Source organism: Semicossyphus pulcher, unplaced genomic scaffold (assembly GCF_022749685.1).
Source record: "Semicossyphus pulcher isolate SPU_LCO1_2020_fin unplaced genomic scaffold, fSemPul1.0.p SCAF_28, whole genome shotgun sequence".
NCBI classification, from domain to species: domain Eukaryota; kingdom Metazoa; phylum Chordata; class Actinopteri; order Labriformes; family Labridae; genus Semicossyphus; species Semicossyphus pulcher.
In genome coordinates, this window is record NW_027211702.1 from 3,656,998 (window position 1) to 3,681,474 (window position 24,477).

At 41.2% G+C, this 24,477-nt stretch overlaps 1 protein-coding gene across 1 annotated transcript in view; it reads right to left on the reverse strand.

The window, feature by feature from the left end:
* arrdc1b (arrestin domain containing 1b) overlaps positions 1-24,477 on the reverse strand; it is a 46,908-nt gene that overhangs the window by 5,567 nt on the left and 16,864 nt on the right. The window contains exons 2-6 of the mRNA XM_069677205.1: positions 15,291-15,401; positions 7,172-7,222; positions 2,002-2,156; positions 1,441-1,623; positions 794-970 (exon numbers count right to left, since the gene is read on the reverse strand). Coding sequence (XP_069533306.1) covers positions 794-970; positions 1,441-1,623; positions 2,002-2,156; positions 7,172-7,222; positions 15,291-15,401 — 677 coding nt within the window. The remainder of the gene's footprint in view (positions 1-793; positions 971-1,440; positions 1,624-2,001; positions 2,157-7,171; positions 7,223-15,290; positions 15,402-24,477) is intronic.

Below are 24,477 nucleotides of genomic sequence, written 5' to 3' on the forward strand. Positions count from 1 at the left end.
ATGTTTTTTTTCTTAAAAGTGTTTAAAAATTGAGAAAAAATTCTCATAAAAATTTTCCAGTGTTCAAACTTTTCAAATAGCTTCTTTTGTCCAGCTAACAGCTCAAAATCCAGACTTGTGAATATTAATTTTCTACCATTTAACAGGAAGAAAGGAAACAAATCCTTAAAGCATGGGAACTATAGGCAGGAAATGTGTTATGATTACTACATTTATAATGATTAATATACTGTACACTGTAGTTTACTTTGACTCAATCCAGCATACCTCACACTGCTTGTGTAAATACTTTCTAGCACAGCAAATGTGTTTGAATCAGAGGAAATTAACTATATTTGTTTTTAAAGAGTTTGTGCTGAGAGCCACAGCCTGTGGATGCTTAAATAAAGAGATAATGCACTGTTGATCTTTTGTTAGTATAACAGTCATGGAGCTCCTGCTGAATGAGGCTGAATTTTACCTTTTTATATAATGGGTATAATATTAAATATATTCTTACTTGTTTATTGAGGCTGGGAAAATATCAAGGGACAGTAGTAGTAGGAAGTGAGTTTACAGTAATAGGGTGTTGTCTATAATTCCCTGGTCTCAATGTGGATGCAGTGAATACAGTAAACATCAGTTTGTAATACATGAAGTAAATCTAACTGCCCAGCCGCATTTATAGCGTTTACACCAAATATAAGCACTAAAATCTAAACGGATGCTGAATATGTGCGGGCACCAGAAGAACCCACAAACATGAAACACCGAGTGCAATGTTTAAAATAGAAAAATACAGACACGCTCTGACCTGAATGAAATAGTCGATATCTATGAGGCTGCAGCCGGCCAGCGCTGACTGAGGAAGAGGTGGGACGATGATCTGCTCCCTCCACTCTGCGTGTTTTCCTGCTTTCACCCCGGCTCCCTCCACCTCTGCGATGGTCCGCAGATCAAACACAGGCCGCTTGGTCTTATAGGTCACTTTCTGGAGTGAAAAAAATGTGCACAAGCATAAAAAGAACTGATAGTGACGTCGGACTACTTTACCAACCCATAGATAATTTGAAGGAGAAAAGTTCCTCGGAAATGGATCCTAAAAACCTCTATTATTGTTATCTTGAGGTACAGAGAGATTTAATGTGAACCCACATAAAAGGATTAGTTCTATGAATGGCTATGTTTGAGGCTTTGGGGTCCCAGCAGAGATTTATAATACATCTGTGAAAGGTCAGTCCTCAGGCAGTGCACACTGACTGTGCTCATAATATTGGTGAATGGTATAGGGCAAAGATTTGAAGACACACTTTGATGGGTTGGAGTCTTTTTAGGAGTTGTTTTTCAGTTAGTTATAACTGAAGTTATAACTGAAGTTATATTAGGAACAGGACTCACTACAGGAGGAGGTTTAGAGACATTCGTGTTGGTAAAGAACAGTGTTTATATTCAACAATGTACCTGTATGAGACTTGCCAGTACATATCCCGTGTCCTTCCCAGACTTGTTGTGGATCTCTGTGGCTAACTTGATGACCTGCCCGGGGATGTAGCCCCTCAGGTCACTCCGAGCTTTCAGCATTAGGGTCCCCGTCTTCACCAGGAGGTAGCTGAACTTCTTAGTAGTCACAGCGTAACTGAGATGCTGTGGAGACAGAGTGGCGGTACGAATGTTTGTTAGTGCATTGTTAGAAATTAAGAAGCCTCATTCGCCATTGTTTTGCTGATAATCTCTTCCTGCTGAGTTCCAGAGAATCAGGAAACTCTCACAGTCCTGACGGGAAGAGAGTGAATGATGAGTTAAGTAATGCAGGAGAGTAAAGGCGAAAATAAATTAGATCCTGTTCTGCTGTAAAATCAAATAAGCCACGACCAAGACAAAGGTTGATTAAATAAAAAGACATTACAGAGGTTCAACGTCCAATTTTCTCCTTCTGTCTCTATATGAACAACTTTTCTCAGTCCAGCAAGAGCAGAACAGCACGTTTGTAAAGGGATACAATGAGCATGAAGATAGACTCACTTCAATGTCAGGCACCTCATTGAGGTTGAGCAGATTGAGTAGATAGAAGGGCCTCTGGGCTTTGTAGTCCTTAGAGAAGCGGGGCGTGTCGATGACCGCCCTCACGCGGTAAACAATCTTCCCAAAAGGTCCTTCAAAGGAAGTCGGGGCAGCGACTAAGGGAGGGAAGGAAGGAGGCAAGTAGACAAAACAGACATTACTGACACTGAAGACAGTTAATGACAATTAAGGTTGACTGGCTGAAAATAATTCATTTATGTTTTAAATGATGATGAGAAAAAGGACACAAAGAAAAAAGGGAGTAAACCGAGAAAAGGGAATAGAGACGTTTAAACTGAAAAGATAGCAATTATGCAATGTTCAAAAAGCTCCATTTATCAGGCTAAAGATTTAAATTTCAGTTTTTAATAAAAGAGCTGTAGAGAGAGCTACATTCTGTGTCCTTGTCCATGCAGGCCTCTGTCAGAGCTGTCACAAGATGTAAGGAGCCGCTCAGACTGACTCCTGCACATCCCATCCTGAATGGAAGGACACTGATTATTTTTGTGACCAAAGGAAAGGGCAGTGCAGAGGAGGACACAGGGAGATTAAATGCTGGAGGGAAGGAAATTTAAGGAGAGGAAGATAAAAATAACTATTTGGGGACAAAGCAGCCAGACAGACAGATGGAGAGAGACGTTCAGAGGTGGAAGATAGGAAAAATATTATATTACTATAATAATGAAGATGCAAACAATGTGCAGCACAAACAGGAAGTACAAAAAGGTGATTAATGTGTTGTCAAAACAAAAGCTGAGTCACTCTCTCCCTCCCTATTCTAACGTGTTTCCTTTTTCAGATGTTAATGTCAGCAAGGCAGGCGGCTGCTCCTGGGACGGGCACGAAGCTGCCGTCAATAAGAATTAACAACGAGGGGTGGTTGCTTGTTGTTTGGCAGCTTTGTAGCAAAACAGAGCGTAGGACTGACTCAAACACCAGGCTGACCTTCTCTGCAGACACAGCACGAAGAGCTGCTCGTGGCTGCTTAAAAGGGCCGAGGATTGTGTAGCCTGACTCATTCCATGAAGCTCAGTCTTTAAGCTACTGTTGTAGCTAACTTCATTTTAACAGGAGCCCCCTAAAATGTCTATTTCATGATGGACATGTATATCTGGGGCACTGGTTTAGCTCAGTGAGCAGGTGCCCCATATACCGAGGCTACAGTCCTAAACGAAGCAGCCACACTCCCGCCCTCGGCCCTCTGCTGCATGTCAACTCCCACTCTCTCAGGCTGCACAGTGGTGCAGTGGTTCGCACTGTCCCCTCATAGCTAGAAGGTTCCTGTTTAGGATCCTGGTTTGGATGTAGGGGGCCTTTCTGTCTAGAGTTAGCATGTTCTCCCTGTGCATGCATGGGTTCCGGCTTTCTCCCTCAGTCCAAAGACATGCTCGTTAGGTTAATTGGTGACTCTAAATTGACCGTAGGTGTGGGTTATGTGCGTGAATGTGTCAGCCCTGTGACTGACTGGCAACCTGTCCAGTGTCCAGGGTGTACCCCGCCTCTAACCCAATGACAGCTGGTATATAGGCTCCAACTGAAGGCGACCGTGAATAGGATAAGCAGTTCATGTACATGTGTATCTATATATTGGTTTTCACGGCATAGGAAGTCTTGGCACAAAACATAAAACTGATGAAAAACAATATAAACAGTAAATACTTAAATAATAAAAGTGAAAGTATTTACGTTCCAGAGAAGATATATTTTAATGACTTTGGTAATCGGTAGTAGCCTCCGGGTCAGAAAATGAAGCCAATGCAAAAGTGCCGTAAACTTGCATCCCAACTAATGGCCAGCAGAGGGCAACATAAACAGTCTGGGTGTATAGAAGTCTTTGAGAAAAGGCCCTACCTCTCACTTGATGTATTCTCGAGGTAAAAGTTTATGGTCTCAACTATCATCAAGTCTTGTTGTGTAAATGATGGCCCCATTTGGATTTGAACAAGATTATAAAAGAAGGTATGCTTTAGGGCGTGGCTAACTGTGATTGACACATTGCAGAGCGATCTCATATTAAAATATTAAAGTATATCCACCACTCCTATCTAAAATAGGTCACATGACCAAAAAGCAAACAAAGGCGGGAGAGGGCAAAAATGCCAAATGCAGTTTAAGACAGTAGTGCACAACCAATGGGTTGACATCACAGTATCAGATGTCCTCTCCTGACATACAGTGACAGCACAGTGTTGGAATCTCTTTTGTGATCCCTTGACTTTAAATTTCAGTTGGTCCAATACCTGTGTTTATCGCACAATACCAAGCTGAACCTTTCATTTAGGGCTTATCAACAAATGCTAGCATGCTAGATCCCAACACTAAGAAGGTGAAGATATTGAACATGATTTGATTTATGAACAGCATGTAAATATTGTCCTTGTGATGTCCTAGCATGCTGATGTTAGCATTGAGCTCACAGCTCTGCTGTGCCTAAAGCCTCACAGAGCTGCTAGCATGGCCGAAGTCTGGTTTGGATGTTTGAGTGAAGTATAATTAATAAAGTTATTTCTATATGCATCAGTTCCCAGTTACACGATGTAATTCTAGCATTGAAGTGCTTCTGAAAAAAAGGGTTATAAAAAAGCTTCAGTCTTCATCCAAATGTAGCCCGCTTTAAAGCTTAATCTTGGACCTGCAAATCATTTAATCAATGCTTACCTGACAACCAGGACTGTCAAAGTTACCTTTTCACAGAGGCCTACAGATCATGTAGAGAAAGTTGTATCTGCTAAGCACTGACGTTAATGGGCTGTGAGGAGAAACTTGTTTGGAGATAACACTGTTTGATTTCTGGCTTGTCAGCAGAAGCAGCGAACATTTCACACATACTTTGTCTGACACTATCCTCCCTGATCTGAGTAAAGCAGCCAATAACACCTCCAGATCCCAAACCCTCCTACCAGCTCAGCACTGATGTTTCCAAATGTATCACAGCTGACAGTCTCATTACAGAAAATCAACACTGAGATAGGAGCACATTCAGGGATTTAGATAATCTGCTGTTATTCAGTTTCATTCTGTTTATTTGTCTGAAAACACAGATGCTTACATGATGTGCAGAACCGTATTTACAATAGCAAACAAGTTTTAAGTAGCTATTATTGTATCACATTTTCACAGCCTTTGTTCTCCTTTGTTCTCCTCTCTTCCTGAACTCATATCTCATGTCCCTTTGGAATGAAGCCATGCGCCATTTCATGTAGCCCTATTTATCCCTCTAAGTGTCCCTGTGCTTTATCTCAGCCTACGCCTTCCTCTTCTCTTTGAATTTCTTTGTTCCCTGAGAAATGATCAGGCCACAACAACACCTGATGCCTCTACTCCAGATAACTGTGCTGGGCCTGTCAGAAGAAATAATGTCAGTCCTTATATAAACATCGGCAACATCAGCAGGGTGACCTACAGCCCTAGACCATCGCCCTTTCTTGACAAAGTTCATTATTTGCTTATTTTACAGTATTTGCTACAGTAACTAATCTGTAAGTGATGAATTCAACACCTTAAAACTACATTCAGTAATAAATCAAGCCATAATCAACCACACACAGTTTAACTAGCTAATATTTTGTTTTGCGTATTTTTGGATCTGGGTTGTGACGTCTCAAACCTGCCAATCTGAAACGTGTTGTTCAGACTGTCCTTGGTACACTGCAGTTTAAAAGCAGACATGGAGATGACTCTTAATGTTGTCCCTGATATGCCTTGTAGCACATGAAGATGTTTACAAGGTTAAACACTTGATTTTCACTGGAGGTGGTCTTTAAGAAGGGATTATTATCTACTAAAGCAGCTGGGTTGCTCAGTGTTCACATGTAACTTCTGGCACTGGCTTTACATTCCATGTCTTGTAGATTCCATGTCTTTGACATTGCCGTTTTTGTATATTCTGGGGTGATATATGGGGTGGACTGTAGCTCAGTCTTGGCTTGGCTTAGGAACCAGAGGGGGGCTGGTTCAAGAACCGGTATAGACCAACCATAGAATTGGGGCTGGTAGCTGGCAAGGTGCCAGCTCCTTCTCTGGGCACTGTTGAGGCGTCCTTGAGCAAGGCACCGAATCCTCCAAATGCCCGGGGCGCATGTCCATGTGCAGCTCCCTCACTCTGACATCTCTCAGTTAATGCATGTCTATAGGGTCCTGTTTGTGCATGTGTGTATTTCCGGCCTATGTGTGTGTAGCATGTTTCTAATAACAGAAAAAATTTAATTTCCCCTCAGGGATAAATAAAGTTTGTCTTCTTCTTCTGAAGCGTTAGAGGATTTATTACCCTCGTGAGTTAAATTTGAAGCACTTTTTAACACTGAAATAAACTTGATTGTCACTATACTTGTGTACATCGGAAACAACAAGACATTGATTCTCTAAGAGGACAAACATGAGGATAAAAATCAGCACAATAATCACCTCTTAAAATCCTGTGTTGCCCAAGTTGGCTCATTCTACTGATTCACTTGAATTGCTGCAAGTCTTCTTCAAACATTTACTTGCTGCACCAGCAGGGGGCAGTGTGAGACATCTGATTCTCCAATGAGCCACTTATCACTACATGATAGTTAATATGCCCTGTGCTGATGCTCTCAATTCTGAGGGCCTGACAGGAGGGGAGGGCAAAGCACGGGGGCATGAAGACCAATTAAACAGTGACTGCACAACAGGAGAGGGAGCTAAAAATAACCCCAGCCCCCCTGTGCTTCAGCCCACGCCTCAGAGAGTGGAAGATACCAGACAGACTCAGCACTGTGTCCTCACAGGTGCCACGTATGTTAAGATCATGTGTGTGTTATTTGCATGTTCACAGTGGAAAATGTAGCATTAAGTATTTAGCGTGTGGGACAAAGATGCATTATCACGCTGAGGCTTTTACCTCCCAAACCTCTTAAACATTAACTGTGTAATGAGCTTTCACACAGCACCAGAATCACAGATCTGCTTGCGTCTGCTTTGTGTTGGAGATAAAGGGCCTACACTTTGTAAGTACACACAGTGGAAAAAGTCCCAAGTTATCAGAGGTTATCACACCTGTATTCTCTGATAAAGCAGATCCATTAAGGAACTATTACGGGAACAGAGGGTGTGCCCCTGACGTGGAGGAATAAGGGTAAGAGATTGTAATGATTAATCCCACACTCACCTGGAATGACAAACTGGAAAGGGAAGCTGTGTTCACCTGCCCCCAGAGTTCCTGAAAAAGAGGAAGTTTAATCTGTTACACATGAGACAAAAAGGAAAAACATGCAAATTACATATAAGAGTGCATAAATGCTGGAAATTCTCATGGTTTGTGTGTGTTTTATTGTTTTTGTTTGCACTCCACATCTTTTAGTTAGCATTAGATGTACAGCTAGCACAGTGCCTGAGGGTATCACCTACTTTCCCAGTGGGATGGAGTTTCTGAGACAAACAGGCCTTGTTGTTGAAAGACAGCTGAGCAGATGTCTTTTGTTGGGACCGAAACTAGCAACCACAACCAGCGCCAGCCACCGTCAGAGCAGTGTTGATTGCGTAGCTGGCAAAGCTGAAGTGTTTCTCAGCAAAGTTAATCATTGATTTACAAGCAGAGTGAGACCCACCAGTGACTGACCCAAGATTAAGTGCATTCCTGTCCTGTTACAACATCTACAGGTCGGCAGCATTGAACCAAACCGGCTCCTTTAGATTAAGCCTTCACCATCTTTAGTCTTCATTTTTCTTGTTGCCAATTCATCTTCAAAGAATATCACAATAAGCACTTATCTGTGGAAGATTCTTCTGAAACTGGTCACATACATGTGATCAATTTTTAAAGACCAGCTCCAGTCATGTTTTAAGACTATAAAATGCTTTGCTTGAAATAATAAAATGTGTCTAATATGTTTTTTCCTGCAAAATACGTTTAGTTACCTTGTAAAAATCCTCCCAAATCATCTCCTCCTTCTCCCTCATTAAAAATTCCTGAATCTGCACAGGCCCCGCCCACTATGTGTTACATTTTTCCTTTTGTAAAATCACAAGAGAGAAAACAAAACACATCTCTGCCATCGTTTAGTGGCATCTTGTTGAAACTTAGCTAGCTTAAATGTAGTAATTAGTAGTGGTAAAGTTAACGTTAGTAGTGAGTTTGCAAAAATTACGATGACAGTTACAGCTGGCTCGTGCATCGCTGAAGTGGTTGCCATAGGTTGCACATAATGATATGCATAGCATCACCCTGTCCATTAACGGGATTGGCTCCTTAGGTTTGTGACGTCTCAAACCTGCCAATCTGAAAACGTGTTGTTCAGCCTGTCCTTGGTACACTGCAGTTTAAAAGCAGACAGGCCCAGCCATGGAGATGATGCTGATGTTGTCCCTGATATCTCTTGTAGCACATGAAGAACACCACATGGAGATGTTTACAAGGTTAAAAGACTTGATTTTCACTGGAGGGGGTCTTTAAGAAGGCACAATTATCTACTTAAACAGCTGGGTACTCTAAGTTAACATTACTCAAACAGGTGGCCAAAGTGGATCTATTGGGACTATTACAGCTGCCGAATAATAGACATTAAGTGATGTAGTGAGTATTTATAGCAGGCTCCTGCTGTAAACACTCTGAGTGTGGTTAATTTATGTGGGTTTTATAGTTTTAGGACAACAATAGAGCTTTATGGCACATAGGAAAAATAAATAGCAGGCTCTGGATACACGTCACATATTCTTAAAAAAAACATACACTATCAACACGTGTCTTATTCTTTTAAATGTATCAATTAAGCTGCAGATCAAAGAAAAAGGAAGTGCAAGAATATCCGCCTGCAAACTCTGTCGTTCTGATGTTATCAGTCAACAACTAAAGCAGGCCACGTTGTGTTTTCAGAAACATACATGCCTGTCTGAGGATCCTAACAGGAAGTGCTCTGAAGTATAAGAGGTGTTTGCAGAAGTTCACTTGAGTTCATTTTCTCTGCATAAGAATTTATATCCGTGGTATAAAAGCTCTTTTATCTCAGCTGTTTACATATGGTGAGGTGATTATACCGTTTGCAGTCTCAGATATGGCACCAGCTGGATACATTACTCCACCCAGAAGGCAGTTGTTGACTTTGATTTTGGACCGTTACTTTCAGAGTGTATTTAAGTTTACCAGGAAACTAGTTCTCATTTTTCCCAGCAGGCTTTGTAACCTTTGTTCTCACATATCTCAAAGCCTCAAATGTCTTAACTGATATCATATCCAGGCCTGTCTGAATGGACGTGTGTCACATTAAAATGCGAACTCAGAAATATCACAAAATATTATAGAATATTTATAGAAAATCACATATTTTATCCATTAGACACACTGTGACTCTGTAATTAGGTAACTTCAAAGATACTGTTAACTTCTCAGGCTCAGTCACATTGTTAAGGAGAGCATAAGGCATCAATAAGAACCTTCTGATCCCTATCACACCTTCAACCAGCCAGGTTATTAATTCCCTAGAGAGCGGACAGTCCCATTAAACGTTCTAGACAGCCACACGTCTCACCTCATTAGGCATGTGCGCAACTTTTTCCGTTGGTCTCAGTTTCCTGAGAGGAAGCGCTCAGACTGTGTGCGTGTGTGTTCATTTGCATCATGTTTACTGCTGAAGGAAGCAGTCATGCTATAAACCAGAACTGTGCAGGTGCAACAGGGCAGGCTCTTTAGATATTCAACTGTAACTAGAGAGAGTTCTTCTAACACAGGTAGAGACAGAAAAAACATTATGAGGTAAGATCATTAAAACAAGGACTAAATTACATCCTATATTAATAAGTTATTAGAGATGCTTAACATCAGCATACGAACACTAAACTCATTTAAGTATCAATCTGACCAAATGTCAATCATAGACAATTAAGTTAATAACACTGGGGTAAGCTGCACGGTGGTGCAGTGGTAAGTGCTGTCACCTCACAGCTTCCTAGTTCGAGTCCCGGTTCATACAAAGCGGCCTTTCTAAGTTTGTATGTTCTCCCCGTGCATGCATGGGTTCCCTCTGGGTTCTCTGGCTTCCTCCCACAGTCCAAACACTAACCCTAAATTGCCTGTAGGTGTGAGTGTGGGCGTGAAAGGTTGTCTGTCTCTATGTGACAGCCCTGTGATTGACTGGCGATCAGTCCAGGGTGTACCCCACCTCTCGGTCAGTGACAGCTGGGATAGGCTCCAGCCCCCCGCGACCCTGAACCCTAGATAATGGATGGATGTGACACTGTGGTAGCAAGCATGGCTTTATAGAGCTGGAGTGAAGCTGTCTCTTACTTTCCATTCCAGAAGTAAGAAGTCTTCATTACAAATCCCATACACATCCATAATAAACCAAAAGAGAGTGCTATTATGAAAAATAAAGTCGTATTATTTATTTTATAGTTCAAACTTCAGCAGCCTTCAAGAAAGACCATTTTCCACATGCCCAACAGCTTCATATGTCACCAGCTTCACCCTTATAACAAGTAAGGTTAATCAATGTGCTAGTGCTTTTAGGGAATTAACTGCAGCAACAAGTTTTGGGATAAAATCACAATATTAACAAAACCACCAATACTGGAAACAGCTGTTTAAGCATTTTGAGCGTTAAAATACAAAACATCTCCCTCATAGAGAACATGGTGTGCAGTCGGAAGAGCAACTTCACAACTTGGGAAATGGGACTAGGGGTGGGACAAAATATCGATACAGCAATATATCGTCGCTCCAACTCTGGCGATACAATTATTGATAGGCTTGCACCAATTATCAATATTATAATCTACAAATATAAGGCGCTCTAAACAGATTTCCCTGTGATTGTGACTCACCGGGTCACTACTTCATGACTCCTCATGGTGGCGCTAAAAACATGAATGAGGGTAACGTGAACGGAAATTAATTGGCCGGAGAAGAAGTTAATCAGATATTGTGACGTATCATTATTTAGTTGTCTTGCAATATATCAGCTATAATAGAATCACTGCATCGTGATATTATCGCTATCATGGGCCACGTATCGCATATCGTGATCATGAGTTACCCTGCGATACCCATCCCTAAATGGGACCATCCAAGGACCTGAATGAAGCTATAACTATGCTAGTTTATTCATAGCTGCAAAATAGCAAGACAATATACATACACATATGTTGTCTGAATAAGTTCAAAATTACATATGTAAGTCTATTCTCATCCATTAAGCCGAGATTCAACTATCTTTGTAAAGTATGAATGTATTATATAAAGTATGCAAACACAGGAAATGTTACAGTGAGTCTGTCTCCAGCCGGGTCGAAATATAAAGCTGTCACACTCTAAACAAAGTGTCCAGTGTTTCTGTAGTCCTACTGTAGCAGTGGGAGGGAGATCCTCGTTTCCTGAAGGTCATTAACTCAGAGAGTGACAGGATGAAGAGCAGACGCTGACATCACTGGTCTTCACCCCACCAACCGTCAAGCATCTGTAGCATACCACATTATCAGTCAGCCAGAGTGAGCGTCGCTGGCTTTGTGTGGGAGTGTGTCTCTTTGCGTGTGTCTGTGTGTGTGTGTTTGGTGGTCTTCTGTCACCCTGTCTCGCACTCCCTGTGCCGCTCGTCCCTCCGGGGCAGAGCGGCCCATTTTGGGAAGAGAATGGGATATGGAAAAATGGCAGAGATAAAGAGAGCACAGGGAGGGTGTGTAATGAATTATTTATGTCTCCGTTTGGAGTGAGCTGTGCCTGGTGTTTCCGAGTCGACTCAGTGTGTGTATGTGTGTGTGTATGTGTGTACTGAGATGTTGTTGGAGTTTCACACTCATTCCAAAGTTACTCCTGTACATATTGTTTTGCTAATGTTGTATATGTTATGGAATTAATTTTATATTTCTCCAAATGATCCCCACTAAGTTTTTGCCAACCTGAAAGTATTGCAGGTCTGATTGCTTCGATATCCACCCCAGTGGTTTCCTTTAAGAATAAGCTTCATAATTCAGTCAAAGTGTCTAATAACTATTATTGTGTACGTTTTTCTGTTCTAAATAGTTCTATAAGATCTGTATCTATGTACATTTTAGGCCCAGCTCCCGCAGCAGTATTCATTTTAGTAAGACGGGTGTTCATGTTTGTTCCTGTTTGTTGGCTCACTTTGAGCCAACAAAGTCCCTTCTCTTTGCTTTGAAGCCTGATTTTAACTTCCCTGTTTGACATTTGATCCAACAATAGTCCTACTTTCTCTCAGGTCAGCTAGGTTTCATGTTAAATGATACAAAAATTGACTTTGTGATAATAACAATAAGCTTATTGTAACAGAGAGGAAGGAAAACCCTCAGTCTCTCAGTAAACTGGACGTCACAATAAAAATGTGAACATTTCTAATAGTGTTTTGTTCTGTAAAATATTCAGTGTAATGTTTCATTTCCTCCAGAATCTTATTTGCACTTGAAGTAACTCTGATACAGAGCAGATGACTTACTTATTTTAAATACTTTAATATAACAGCAATCTGTAAACACAAAGCAGAGTAAAGGGGAATCTACACAGGCAACGTATCCGAAGCGTATTTTGGACACGTGTGTGCCGGGACAGTAATTTTCTGCTGCTCCGTTCGTTTTACAAGTGTATTTTTCCCCGCTGCTGTGCGTCAGTGAAGCATAGAAAGCCATTGACTGCTCTGTAAATACATGCCCACAACCAAGGAATGCATGTTAAACCATGTGATCTCTTCATTTTGGCCAACTTTGTTTTCAGTTTCCTATTGAAGTTATTGATCGGCTGCATGAGCAGGCAAGATTAATTTGAAAGAGCAATGAATATGTACATTGCACAATTAAGAAATTAGTCAACAAGTCGGTTGCAAAGTTGCCTTCTTCAGCTGTTTCCTGCAGACTGCGCACTTTTTGGCATCACTGCCACCCCTATTTATGGCCAGGAATTGCAACTACCATTGGCTGACTTTAAGACTCATCTTTGCTGTAGTCGCAGCCGGTGTAGATTGCAAAATACTGTAGATGCTGCCGTGACGCCTACATGTTGCGCTAGTTCGTCTGACGCTACAGTGTTGGTGCAGATTCCCAGTTACACTTCAAACAGGTGGAATAACCAAAACCAAAACCACTTTTTCACAAGTCCGCTTTGAGATAACAGGCTCTGTTCATCTAACATGCAATAAACATCATGCACATACTTTGATATATCCTCCCCCAAAACATCCATCAAGTCATCTGTGGTACTTAAACAGTGAACATATCTAGATACAGCTTATCTGCTATTGCACTGTTGGAAGTTTTAAATGTAGGTCAATATGGCATTCAGTCCATTCTACACAAAGGCAAAACAAGTATGCTGATCCTTTCCCTCCATACAAGAAGCCACCCTCAACATATAATAACATTCCAGGACAGCTATAACTGTTGTGTATCAAATGACATGTTAAATCATTGGGACACTTTAAAAGGGGTTTCAGCTCTTTTGTTTGTGGTTCGTCTCTTAACTTTACAGTTTTGGTTCACTCTTACTGCTCTCACAGCATAAAATTCAACCTCTGCAGGACTCTGTGTTTAGTAACAAAGCTCTAAAAACCACCGTACACCACCTGCTCAGCTCCAAACAGCACGCTAAGCAACTAGCAAGAGAAAATACTAGAACTTTTTTTACATACTGTATATTATATCATTGGATTATTAAAAGTTATACACTGACAAGCATAATTTAATGTTATGGCTGTTCAAGGTAATTGTAAGTACTCTATGTGCCTTTGGTGGTGTAATTCAACATGTAGGTGTATCTGCAAGTTAACAAGAGAGTATTGCTTTTATAAATGTTGTGGAGTAAAAGTAACAACACAATAAAAGCACTTTAAAGCACTATAGTGTAAATAATAATGGCCTGCTGTATGCTGTTCCACATGTTGAAGAACACACCTGAGAGCGTAACATTGGACTGCTCCTTGATGTTTTGACCAGCATGGATTATGCGCTCCAGTGACTGCCATTAAGTTCAATGATGCAATTTGCATTTACAACAGATTTCATGCATGAACAGCACATTTCACCTTCTGGCTGTGGGCGGTATCGGCAACAAAAGATGGAAGATCATGTTCACAACAAAAGGTTGTGTAAGCTCTTATTTTCCGTGGGTGAGCAGGGCCTCAGTGCACCGGGGCCGGATGGTACCAAGAGTGGGGGAAAACATATTAAACGTGTCCTCTAGGAGCTTGTCCAACCTTCTTCGCAGACACTGCCCGACACTGATGACCGTGACACCTTCAGGAGGCAGCGTGCAGAGAGGCTGGAACATCCCATCCCTGCAGGGGACTGCTACTCTGACTGATTGAGGCTTTAACTCGTAACCACAGGGCAGCAAAAACCTGCTGCTGCCACTGGGAGATTAAGCCTGTTGCAGCAGATTTCCCACGAACCAGAAGAGGTGAAAGGCTTCAGTCACCTCTTACAGAGTTGTTATGGCAGGCATGTGGAGGTTCTGACACTTCACTGCACTCATAGGACAGATAGAACAAATGCAGAGGAAGGTGTTTTCATACATTAGGAAAATTAACTCTATTTTGTGTCTTACTTAACTTTTCAGTTAGAGGTTTTATCTGCACAAAATGGGAATCTAAACCTGTAAAGCCTGAACTTTTCCCCCCTACCCATGATGTGGTAGGGGGCATCTGGAGCAAAAATTAAAGGGTTTTCAAGTTTTAATGTTTTATTAGTAAGTAATAAGTAATTAGTAAGTTTAGAAGTAGATTTTGTATTCTCTGAAAAAAAGAATGGCACCAATATTTTTACACATTTTGCCTATTTGGTGCGTATAGAATAGACTTTCTTTCTTTGGCTGACTGCCGGGGTCAGCCCTACACACGTGAGTGAGTGACGGTACATTCACAGCCGTAGAGAGAGAGAGTCGCGACATCGCAATGCAGATCATGGAACATATTGGACCTCCACTGACGCGACTCTCTGTCTATACGGCTCTGGATACTTTGTTCGGAGAGTAGGAGGGGCTGCTCCTCCGCTGTCCTCACCTACGTTCGCAGCGTGCACCTGCTTTCAAACACGTTGTCATCGGCCTCATAAGGACAATCCTTGTAACACATTGCCCGCAAAAGCGCACACTGACCTGATGAGGTAAGCCACATACTAGGTTTTGACCTAGTCTTGTTCCGTTCCAGCCATGCTGATCTACTTTTTAGATTATTGAAGTTATGTGTTCTATAGTGAATGGAAATCAAAGGCTGTCTGTTAGGCTCCCATACATTCATCCAAGTGCTTAGATGAGAACAAGCATCAGAAAAGCTTCAAGCATTCACTGTCATTACCTTTGTCAGCAACAGACAATGTGCTGTTGAAGTACTGCTCCTCCAAAGTCCAGGAGTTGTCGTTCATCTTGTTGGAGATCCCACATGAGCCCTGACAGTTCACCTTGATGGCTGTGGAAAAGAATAAGAAACAATGAGTCAATCAACTGTCTAAAAACAAGTGATCATTCACATGTTGGTATTTTTCCTGGAGGATTACAGATACACTTACAACATGATCATTGTTCTCATTTTTGTCTCTTTTTTTTGTTCATTCTTCATGCCAGCCCCTTTTTTTCAAACTTGTCATTTAAACTGTCATTCTGCCTGTTTTGCTGAGACTGTTTGCTGAAGCCAAGTGTTGCATTTGTCCTTGTAAATATCAGAATCCTCCATTATTAATTATTAATGATCCCAGGAACACTTGAATGGAAACTATGACTCACATCAGTTGTATTTGAAAAGGAAGCAGAGTTGTCTCATGTAACTGCAGTCAGTGTGGACATCATAGTATGAAGCATACAGACCACCAGCACAACATACAGTTTATATTGATTACCGTGAGACTGACTCACAAACAGGCCCAGCTATGTTAATGATTATCGGCCTCTGTTGCTGGTTATTTGCATTCTGCTCTAATGGTTAATAATGGCAACAGGCGGTGGACGGTGTTTCTGTCAACAGATGGAAGCGAGGAGGAGTAACTGTATCAGGGAGCTGCTGGAAAACTAAAGAGGTTACTGGAAATAAAGGCCTGAGAGCTTCTGGTTGGACTGGGTCGGATAAATGCAGGATTGTTCTCCACCTATGCAGGCGAGGTGTTACTGCAAAAAATATGATCATAATATCTTTTCCATACTGGTGAAGAAAGATATTTATAATGTCATTTTAAAAGTTTGAAGAGTATCCTGAGAAAGACTGAAGCCAGAAGAAATCAAAAAGGTTGTGATAAGTTTCAAAACATAGTTAGGATTATTTAATCCAACAATTTAACTATTTTATATTAAAAACATTTTGAATAACTCCTTAATGTAAAGATTTAAATTTGCTAATGACATGTTCTGCTCTAACAGCTTTATGGATTTGTAACTTAGTGCAGAGAAACGACTTTCCATATTCTGTGTGCCCTAGGAGTGCAATTATTAGCCAACATTGTTAAAAAAAAAATCTATGACAAAACAAAAATGTAATTGTCTATAATAGTTGGTTACATCACTGCGCATGTTTTTCATGCTGCGCGCATCATTTCCTGTGGCTGAGTTGCTGAGGGGTGAGCCACCTCACATCCTTACTATCTCTGCTGAGAGTTGCGCATGCAAAACAGAGAGCAGGACGCGACAGGTAAACAAAACATAGTAAAATGGTGGCGGCTTTTCACTCTCTATGCTACAAAGAAAAGAGGGGCCTGCAAGATCTGTAAAGCGGACCTTGTGTATCATGGGAGCATGTGTGCGAGCATTTAAAGAGAAGGCATGTTGAACTTGTGGATGATGCAGACTCACTGAGATAAGATAATTAGCTTCTCGGCTAGCTAGCTATAGAGTTTAACATTAATATAACAATGTAGTGCCATAGAAAGAACATGATGCATCTCTGCTTTAAACATCAACTTAACAGTCCAAAGTTACAGTCATGCTGTGACTTTTCTCTCATTTACATTTTCAGCCCCTCACCATAAACACTTCTTTCTTTTTCTCTCCTTCTCATCTCTTTTTCTTCCTCATTTTATTGATCTTTTGTTTCAGAAGTGACCAAATCAGCCGCAGAGTTTATCAAAAGACATATTTTTGAATGAAGAACTCATATTCATTGTCTTTTCTGGTACTTAGCACTTGCTTAAAAGCACCTCCAACTAAATTTAAAAGCTGATGGCTAAATAAGTAAAAGGGCAATTCATTATACGATAAGTCGATTTATCGTTTCAATAATCAATGACTAATCGACGACTTAAATAGTCGTTAGCTGCAGCCCTAGAGTGCTTACCTTTTCAGGTGATGGTAAAGATTTGTTTTTCCTGTCTTGGTTGGCTCTGACTAGTACAATTACTAGTGGGACATTGATTGGGATAATGCTTGTGAAGATGCTTAAATAAAGCGGAAGTCATATCAAGAGGACTGACAACAATGAAAAATACATGTCTGAAGGCAAAAGAAACTTTTTATAACCTAAGATTAGGTGCCAATATACTTTAATAAATAGCTTTAGCAGCGACTGTATGAGGCTAACGCAAGACAACTGGTGAAATTATGCAACGTGTTCTTCAGGGCCTGCTGCTCTGGGTACAGCAAATTATGTTATCGTCTCAAGCTTCAGTTAAAGATCAGGAAGATACAATCGAGCCATCAAAAGTTCACACTGCTGCTGGATATGTTCTACAGACGTCCACCAACAGCTCTGCAGCCTGAACACAGCCGCCTCCTCTCTCTCCCTCTTGTCTCTCTGTTGATCTGTCTGTGAGGAAATGAAAACCCTGTGATAATGCACACACGCTCACACATGCACACACACCTAAACTGTGACAGAAGCCAGAGGATTAAACAGAACAGACCCAGCCTCAGTATTATCTCGGTGTTCTCATAAGCAGACAACAGACAGACAGATAAGCGAAGTATCGATGTAAATATTTACGCAGCTGACCCAGTTTGACACTTTTCTCAGGGTGTGCAAACTTCAACCTTCAAAATGTAATCCAAACTTCTCAAGTGGATTAGTCACTCGCTTTACCAGTCAGCTGTACAACAACACAAATGGATATAGGACAGTATATAAAATGTTACATGCTGAGGTATATACAGTATATAATACGTTTTATGTGGGGTCAAATGAGAAACTGTTTATTCAAGCAAAAAACAGAAGTAGGTGTGAATGTGGGCATGTTGTAACTTCAACATTAATCAAATGAAATAATTAATTGATTTATCAGAATGTTCTTTCAACCAGACAGTTTACAGTCCTGCCTGTTGTCCTCATGTCGAACAACCCTGCATTAATTATTAATACACAAAGCTACAGATGAGATTTGGTCACAACCCAAACATATTTCTGTTTTATATAAAACCATGTGCAAGTCTAAACACAGCCTCTGATGTAAAAAATATCCTGCCACAGACTGTGTTTCACCAATCACAGACTCACCAAGCAGGATCCTGTGCTGGCATTACAGAACACACACTCTCACACACACACACACACACACACTCTGCTAGTGGCAGATGGCTGCGCTCTCCACACCGGCAGGACTGCTGGCACAGTTTGGAGTTAGAGGGAGGGTCCTCTGCAGCCGGTTTAAACAAAGACTAAAATCACAACACCGAGCAGTGTCCTTCAGTCATGCAGACTAACGTCCATTTATTTGGTCATTAATCAAACCCCGCAATCTGCTCCTCCAGCCATCTGCCTCATTCATGGATTAGAATAATACCTTTATACTCCACATTAACACACCCTGTGAGCTTTCTGGAGTCATCACACTTCATAGAAGCAACAACAGACTTGATTTGTACATAAATATGAAGGAAGGAGCCTTTACTGCGAAAAGATATTGTTTACAGCTGTGTGTTGAGGTAAACTGAAGAGCTCAGCCAATGAAAGGTCAGCAAAGGGGTAATCTGTTAATATCCCCAGAACCAGCAGCAGCAGCAGCAGCAGCAGCAGCAGCAGAGCTGAATAGTAAATAGTTGTGTCAGAGGAGACTGTCTGACTGCAGCTGAATAATGAGCCTCTCCACAGACACGTGGAAGCAGATGGACCATGACTACTGATGATGTGTTTGATGAGACGCACATCCGGATATATGGTTGATGTTACAGACACCAGGAGGACTACAGAAGTCCAAAACCTCAAAATAACCTTGAGTTTGCAGAGGTCATCTCTATTCTTAATTTGTGTGATTAATCAAGAGCAAAAAAAATAAAAGGAGATTTAAGAGAGCATGACTCCAGTTAGTGTACATATATACTTATAGATCGAGTAAGGTTTCAATTCCAAAATCTACTGTCATAAAAATTAACCTTAAAAGACCATAAAATATGACATAATGCAATATCAGCAACTGTAATATGACATGACATAATTTAAATACATTTATTAGAACTGAGACTTGTGATGCTGTGGTTATGAATCATGTGACCTTCAACATCAGGTTACCAGACCACAGCTTTATCAATTACATATTTTTTTGGCTTTCTGGTGAGGTGGAGGAATGTAGTAGTGAGTAGCATCAAAATTGTTGGTGCTGTCTCTACAATAGAAGTCACCGAGCAAGTGTCATTATATATTCCAAAAATAAGTTTCCATAGCTTTTACTGCACTTTTTCTTGGGCAATGTTTTCTTCTGCCTTTGCAGGTTCACTGCTTTACATAAGTGCATAATGGCAACTCTGACAGCACTTCTTGTGCAAATTCAGGAGGTTTATCAAGCTGCTCTGACACCTGCAGACAGCTGGAGCTTAAAATATAGTTTACTGACCTATTAAGTAAGGGTGCATTCGAACGGACAGCTTTGGTCGGTTGGACAGGTGAGAATACACATTGGAACTCTGGTGCGGACCTAACAACCATATCATGGTCCATCAGAAATGATGGGACTTTTTCCAAATGAACCACGGTCCAGTTCGATTACGGTGGGAACATTATCGGGCTTAAAGTAGGACCTTCCTATATAGGAAGCAAACCAAAAAACAGTGCATTGTGGGTTGTTAATGGATGTTGACACTTGCAGAGACAGACACGCAGCCAGGCAGCCACATGAGTAGAGGACAAACATGGGGAGCAACGAGGGGAGGGCTCTGATAGAAATGTGGGCTGATTTCAGAAATGATTGTGGAAACGCACAAGAATACGGAGGTGTTCAAACTGTTCACTGAAAAACTAAAGGATAATGGAACCGATCGAACAGTGGAACAATGTCGGTTAAAAGTCTGTCTCTCTTCATGTTCTCTCTCTTTGGTTACTTGAGGGAGTTTTCCCACGTGGAAATTCTGACCAATCAGAAAGCAGTTTCATGGCGCATCTCAACTTTCAGTCGGCTGGTAAAATCTGCCGTGTGAACACAAACCAAAGTCAAGGCAAAATGCAACATTGTAACAATTTGGTCTTTGATTCGGATCAAACGGACTTTAAGTGTAATAGCATCCTAAAGTTAGCAACTGAAAATGAAAGATTTCTTAATACTTATTTTTTGGGGCAAAGGAGGGATGATGTGGTCAATGGTAGGAGCCAAAACCTCAATGCAAACAGTCCCTTCATAAAAATAATATCTTTCCGTGGTAATTAAAGTTGTTGGCCATGCCAGCCATGACTGAGTGGAAACCAGAGATAATGTAAGAGGGGTTGAACTACTTAACTAAATAAGGTTCATTCCTTTTTCAGACTTCTACAGTAGCAGCAAGCTGGCTGTTTTGCTGCCATTTGTCTTTGTGTCTGATTTATAACAAGAAAAAACATGGTGGTTGCTTAAGATGTAGCACTAAAATCAATTTCAAATCAATTTGAGACAAGAAATACTGCAGTTCTTCAGGTTCCAAGTCTGTTATCTTCGCTGCCCAGTCGAAGTCCTTCAGCTGTTTAAAGACTGAAATCCTGCAGGGCAAATTCAACTCACTACATTTAGTTTGGATTTGTTGCAGCTGCCAGTTCCGAACTTGTGGACTACACAGAAGTGGATAAGGATCACACCTTGTTACTGCCAGCCCAGGAATCTACGCCAGGGGCCGGCTCCGTGCAGAATAAACCCCCAGCCTGAGGGAGACAGACACTCAGTAGTAAAAGGGAAGCCGGCAGCAGAGCGTGCTCTGACTCAGCAGCTGCCTGGATCTGTTGCCAACACACTGGAGTCTGTCCAGGTCCCTTCTACAGTTCACTGAGACAGTCTGAGGGCAGAGAGGATCCTGGTGTTACTACTCATTAGATTTAAAGGCAGACAGATCCATCAGAGACGATGCGATCGATGGCGTTTCCTGATCTGGCTGCCTGAACATTACTGCTGTTTCACTGCATCACGAGTTTTGCTGATGTGGGTGACAACAGGGTGTTGGTGGGTCAGGGAGGATGTGGGTGGGTGTCAGAGGTGTGACACTGTGATGAGTCAGTGGTTAAGGTGGAGTTGAGATTCTTATGTTTTTATTCCATTGTGAAACATTACATCCTGTTTTTGTGCAGAATGGCAGAAGTGAAACATGAGATGAGAAACAGACAATGTAGGAACCACCACACCTCATAGTCCTGTTTTTCACTTTAACCTGGGTAAAAACCTGGATGGTTATCGTTTAAAATTTTGTTTGTCACTGATTATTTTTATCTTCCTAGATCACAAACCCCTTTTTTCATTCAACAAAACGTTACAAATGTTCAGAGTTGGTCTGAAATTTTGATTAGGAATCAGGAATTCTCTTATTAAAGACGAACTATAAAAGATTCTGAATGTGACCGAACATTTGTGCCAGCATTTGGCACTTGACAGTTTTGATTCTCAGCAGTATTGACACATTTTAGTCCCAACCAAAAAAAAAGGAGAGACAGACGATAATCATGGCACGACAGATGACAGCTTTAAATTGAACATTCCTGCTGGATATATTAAGTGCCCTTATTGCTCATGATCTAATGACATTCATCAGGCACTCAGATACATGGTAGTATGCTTCTTTAAACTGCTTGCAAGTACTTTTGATTATTTTCCCCAGTGAAATTGTACTTTCTGAAAGCATTTTATTGTACGTCCTAATCTGCCCACAGTGGTCCATCACTAAGCGGACATGCATCCATACATTATATTTACTCCATTTTCCCGAGATAGCGATTCATTTCTGGTTGTTTTCTCGAGGTCTCAAATTATTTTTCCCGTTATCTCGAGATAACAACACTGCACCTCTGTAACATCAGATGATTATAACTCGTATCCCCAGAGTAGCAAACAATAACAAAACCAATGACTGTATATAGAAATGGACGACGTGTCTCCATCTGCTCTCATTGTACAAAATTTAAGTCAAAATAGCCCCTGTGATAGGCGCTGCCATCTTGCGGTGGTGAAGTCATTTTGGAGTGTTGGTCTGAAGCAGATGTTCACAGATGTGGAAACTTCACTGACTGTTTTAGTGACGTCTCTTCTCGCCGTTCCTCCTCTACTCTGTTAATCCAAAACAGATCGGCTGCAGGAGCCGGATTTGTCAACAGAGCTGTCAATCATCATTTTTACAGCATCAAATAACTAATTAAAAATAAACTTATCAGAAAAATGAACACTTGATCATAAATCAGCATGATAAGAACTAACTATAATGACAGAAACCATGTTTGAGAAAAATTTATTTGACGTGTATTTTGATTTTATAGTTTGACTCATGTTCCATCTGTTAAAATGGAGGAGGCGGACTTTATGAGCTATACTGCAGCCAGTCAGCAGGGGGCGCTCAACATGTTTTGGCTTCACTTTTATGGAGCTGTCATGTCGGCCATCTTTTTATACAGCAAAACACACATAGAAACAGTCTTAATGTGAGTTTGCCCAGTGAAAGCTAGCTTATCTATTAGAATGTAGGAAGTGACCTGTCAATCAATCAGAAATGAGGCCTCTGTGGTGTCCGTCCTTTGCCTGTAAGAATATCTTTAGGACACTGTGTGGTGAAGCCATTGTTCCCAGTCCCACTTTTCTCTTCCACCTCTCCCTGTGAAAGAATTTTGTCCTTCAGGGCAGACTTTCCTGAGAGGACGTGTCAGTCCTGCAGAACTGTTGTTTGCTGACTTTCCTTACAAAGAGCATTGTGTTATGCTCGAGACATTTATGTCTCTTACTGTCATCTAGTGAAAAAAAAATGACGTGAGAAACACCTGTTAAGTATTCCTGGATAAAAAGGTGAGAACTGTGTCAGTGATATAAAACTGTTCAGTCAGAGCTTGCTGCCAGTTGCATCAGTACATGTGAAAAATGAGTCAGCTGGGGGGATGGTATGGACGCCTGAAGGAAGGCTATTCTGATAATGACAGTTCCTTATTTACACTGATTACACTGAGTCCAGTTTCAGCTGACCGCTGGAAGCACAAAGGAGCCTCAGAGAGCGGGCGGAAGGTCTGAACTTTACAGGAACAAAGCAGAATAGAGTAACAACGACTAGAATTTCATCCTCATGGGCGTCAGGAGTGTGAATGAGATGTGAAAAAGTCTGCTTGAATAACATGACTTGATCAGCATTCTGCACATTCACTAAAAGGCTGCTCTCACGTCATCTATGCATTCCAGCATAATGAGGTGGGAAACTCCCAAAGCAGTGTGTGTGTGTGTGTGTGTGTGTGTGTGTGTGTGTGTGTGTGTGCGTGTGTGTGTGATAAGACTGGACTGCTTCTGTAGAAGAACAGCTCTACCTTTGGTATGATGAGGTTTGTTAATAAACCGATAGATTTAAGGGTGGTAGAATGCTTCACTAGCAAAATGAGTCAAAATGTTAAACCTGGGACGATTCTGAACAAGCTGCAATATCAATTTATTTCTAACTTTTTACACTTACACTGATGGAAGTATTGAAGGTACAGTCCTCTGTCCCTAACTAAAGATGGCTTGTACTCATTAGTTCAAGCCATAAGGCTTCTTGTCGTCACACGTATCACAAAATGGTTTCACAGAAATAAAAAACGTAGTACTGAGCCTTTGAAATATACTTTTATAGCTGACCCTGACTGTGTCAAAGAACCAGTAATAGGACTGTCCCAAAAATTAAGTTCTAACATATTCGGGGAGAACTTAGTTGTACACTACATATTGGGTACATGGTGGTACATACAGCGCTGAGATGCGTTGGTGTTGAGATGAGTTCTACAGCACGGTCTTATACTAGAGGTGTAGCTCTGTTTTGGGAAGAGCTAAGTGTGTGAGAGTGGGGTGGTAGAGCGAGTGAGAGAGAACAGTTTGTGTGCACGAGTTACGTAGAGTGTCGGGGACCGGAGCAGTGGAAGAGCACAGAAAACAGTGATCGGTAGCTTTTTAAACAGAACTAATGTACAGTTTAGGCTGTGTTTGTGCATAATGGTAATGGTAAAAGGACTGTACTTATATAGCGCTTTGCAACCACTCAAAGTTGCTTTTACACTTCATGTCACATTCACCCATTCACACACACATTTATGCACTGATGGCAGAGGCTGCTACCTAAAGTGCCCAACTGACAATCAGTCATCACATTCATACCCGATGGCTATGCCACCGGTAGAAATT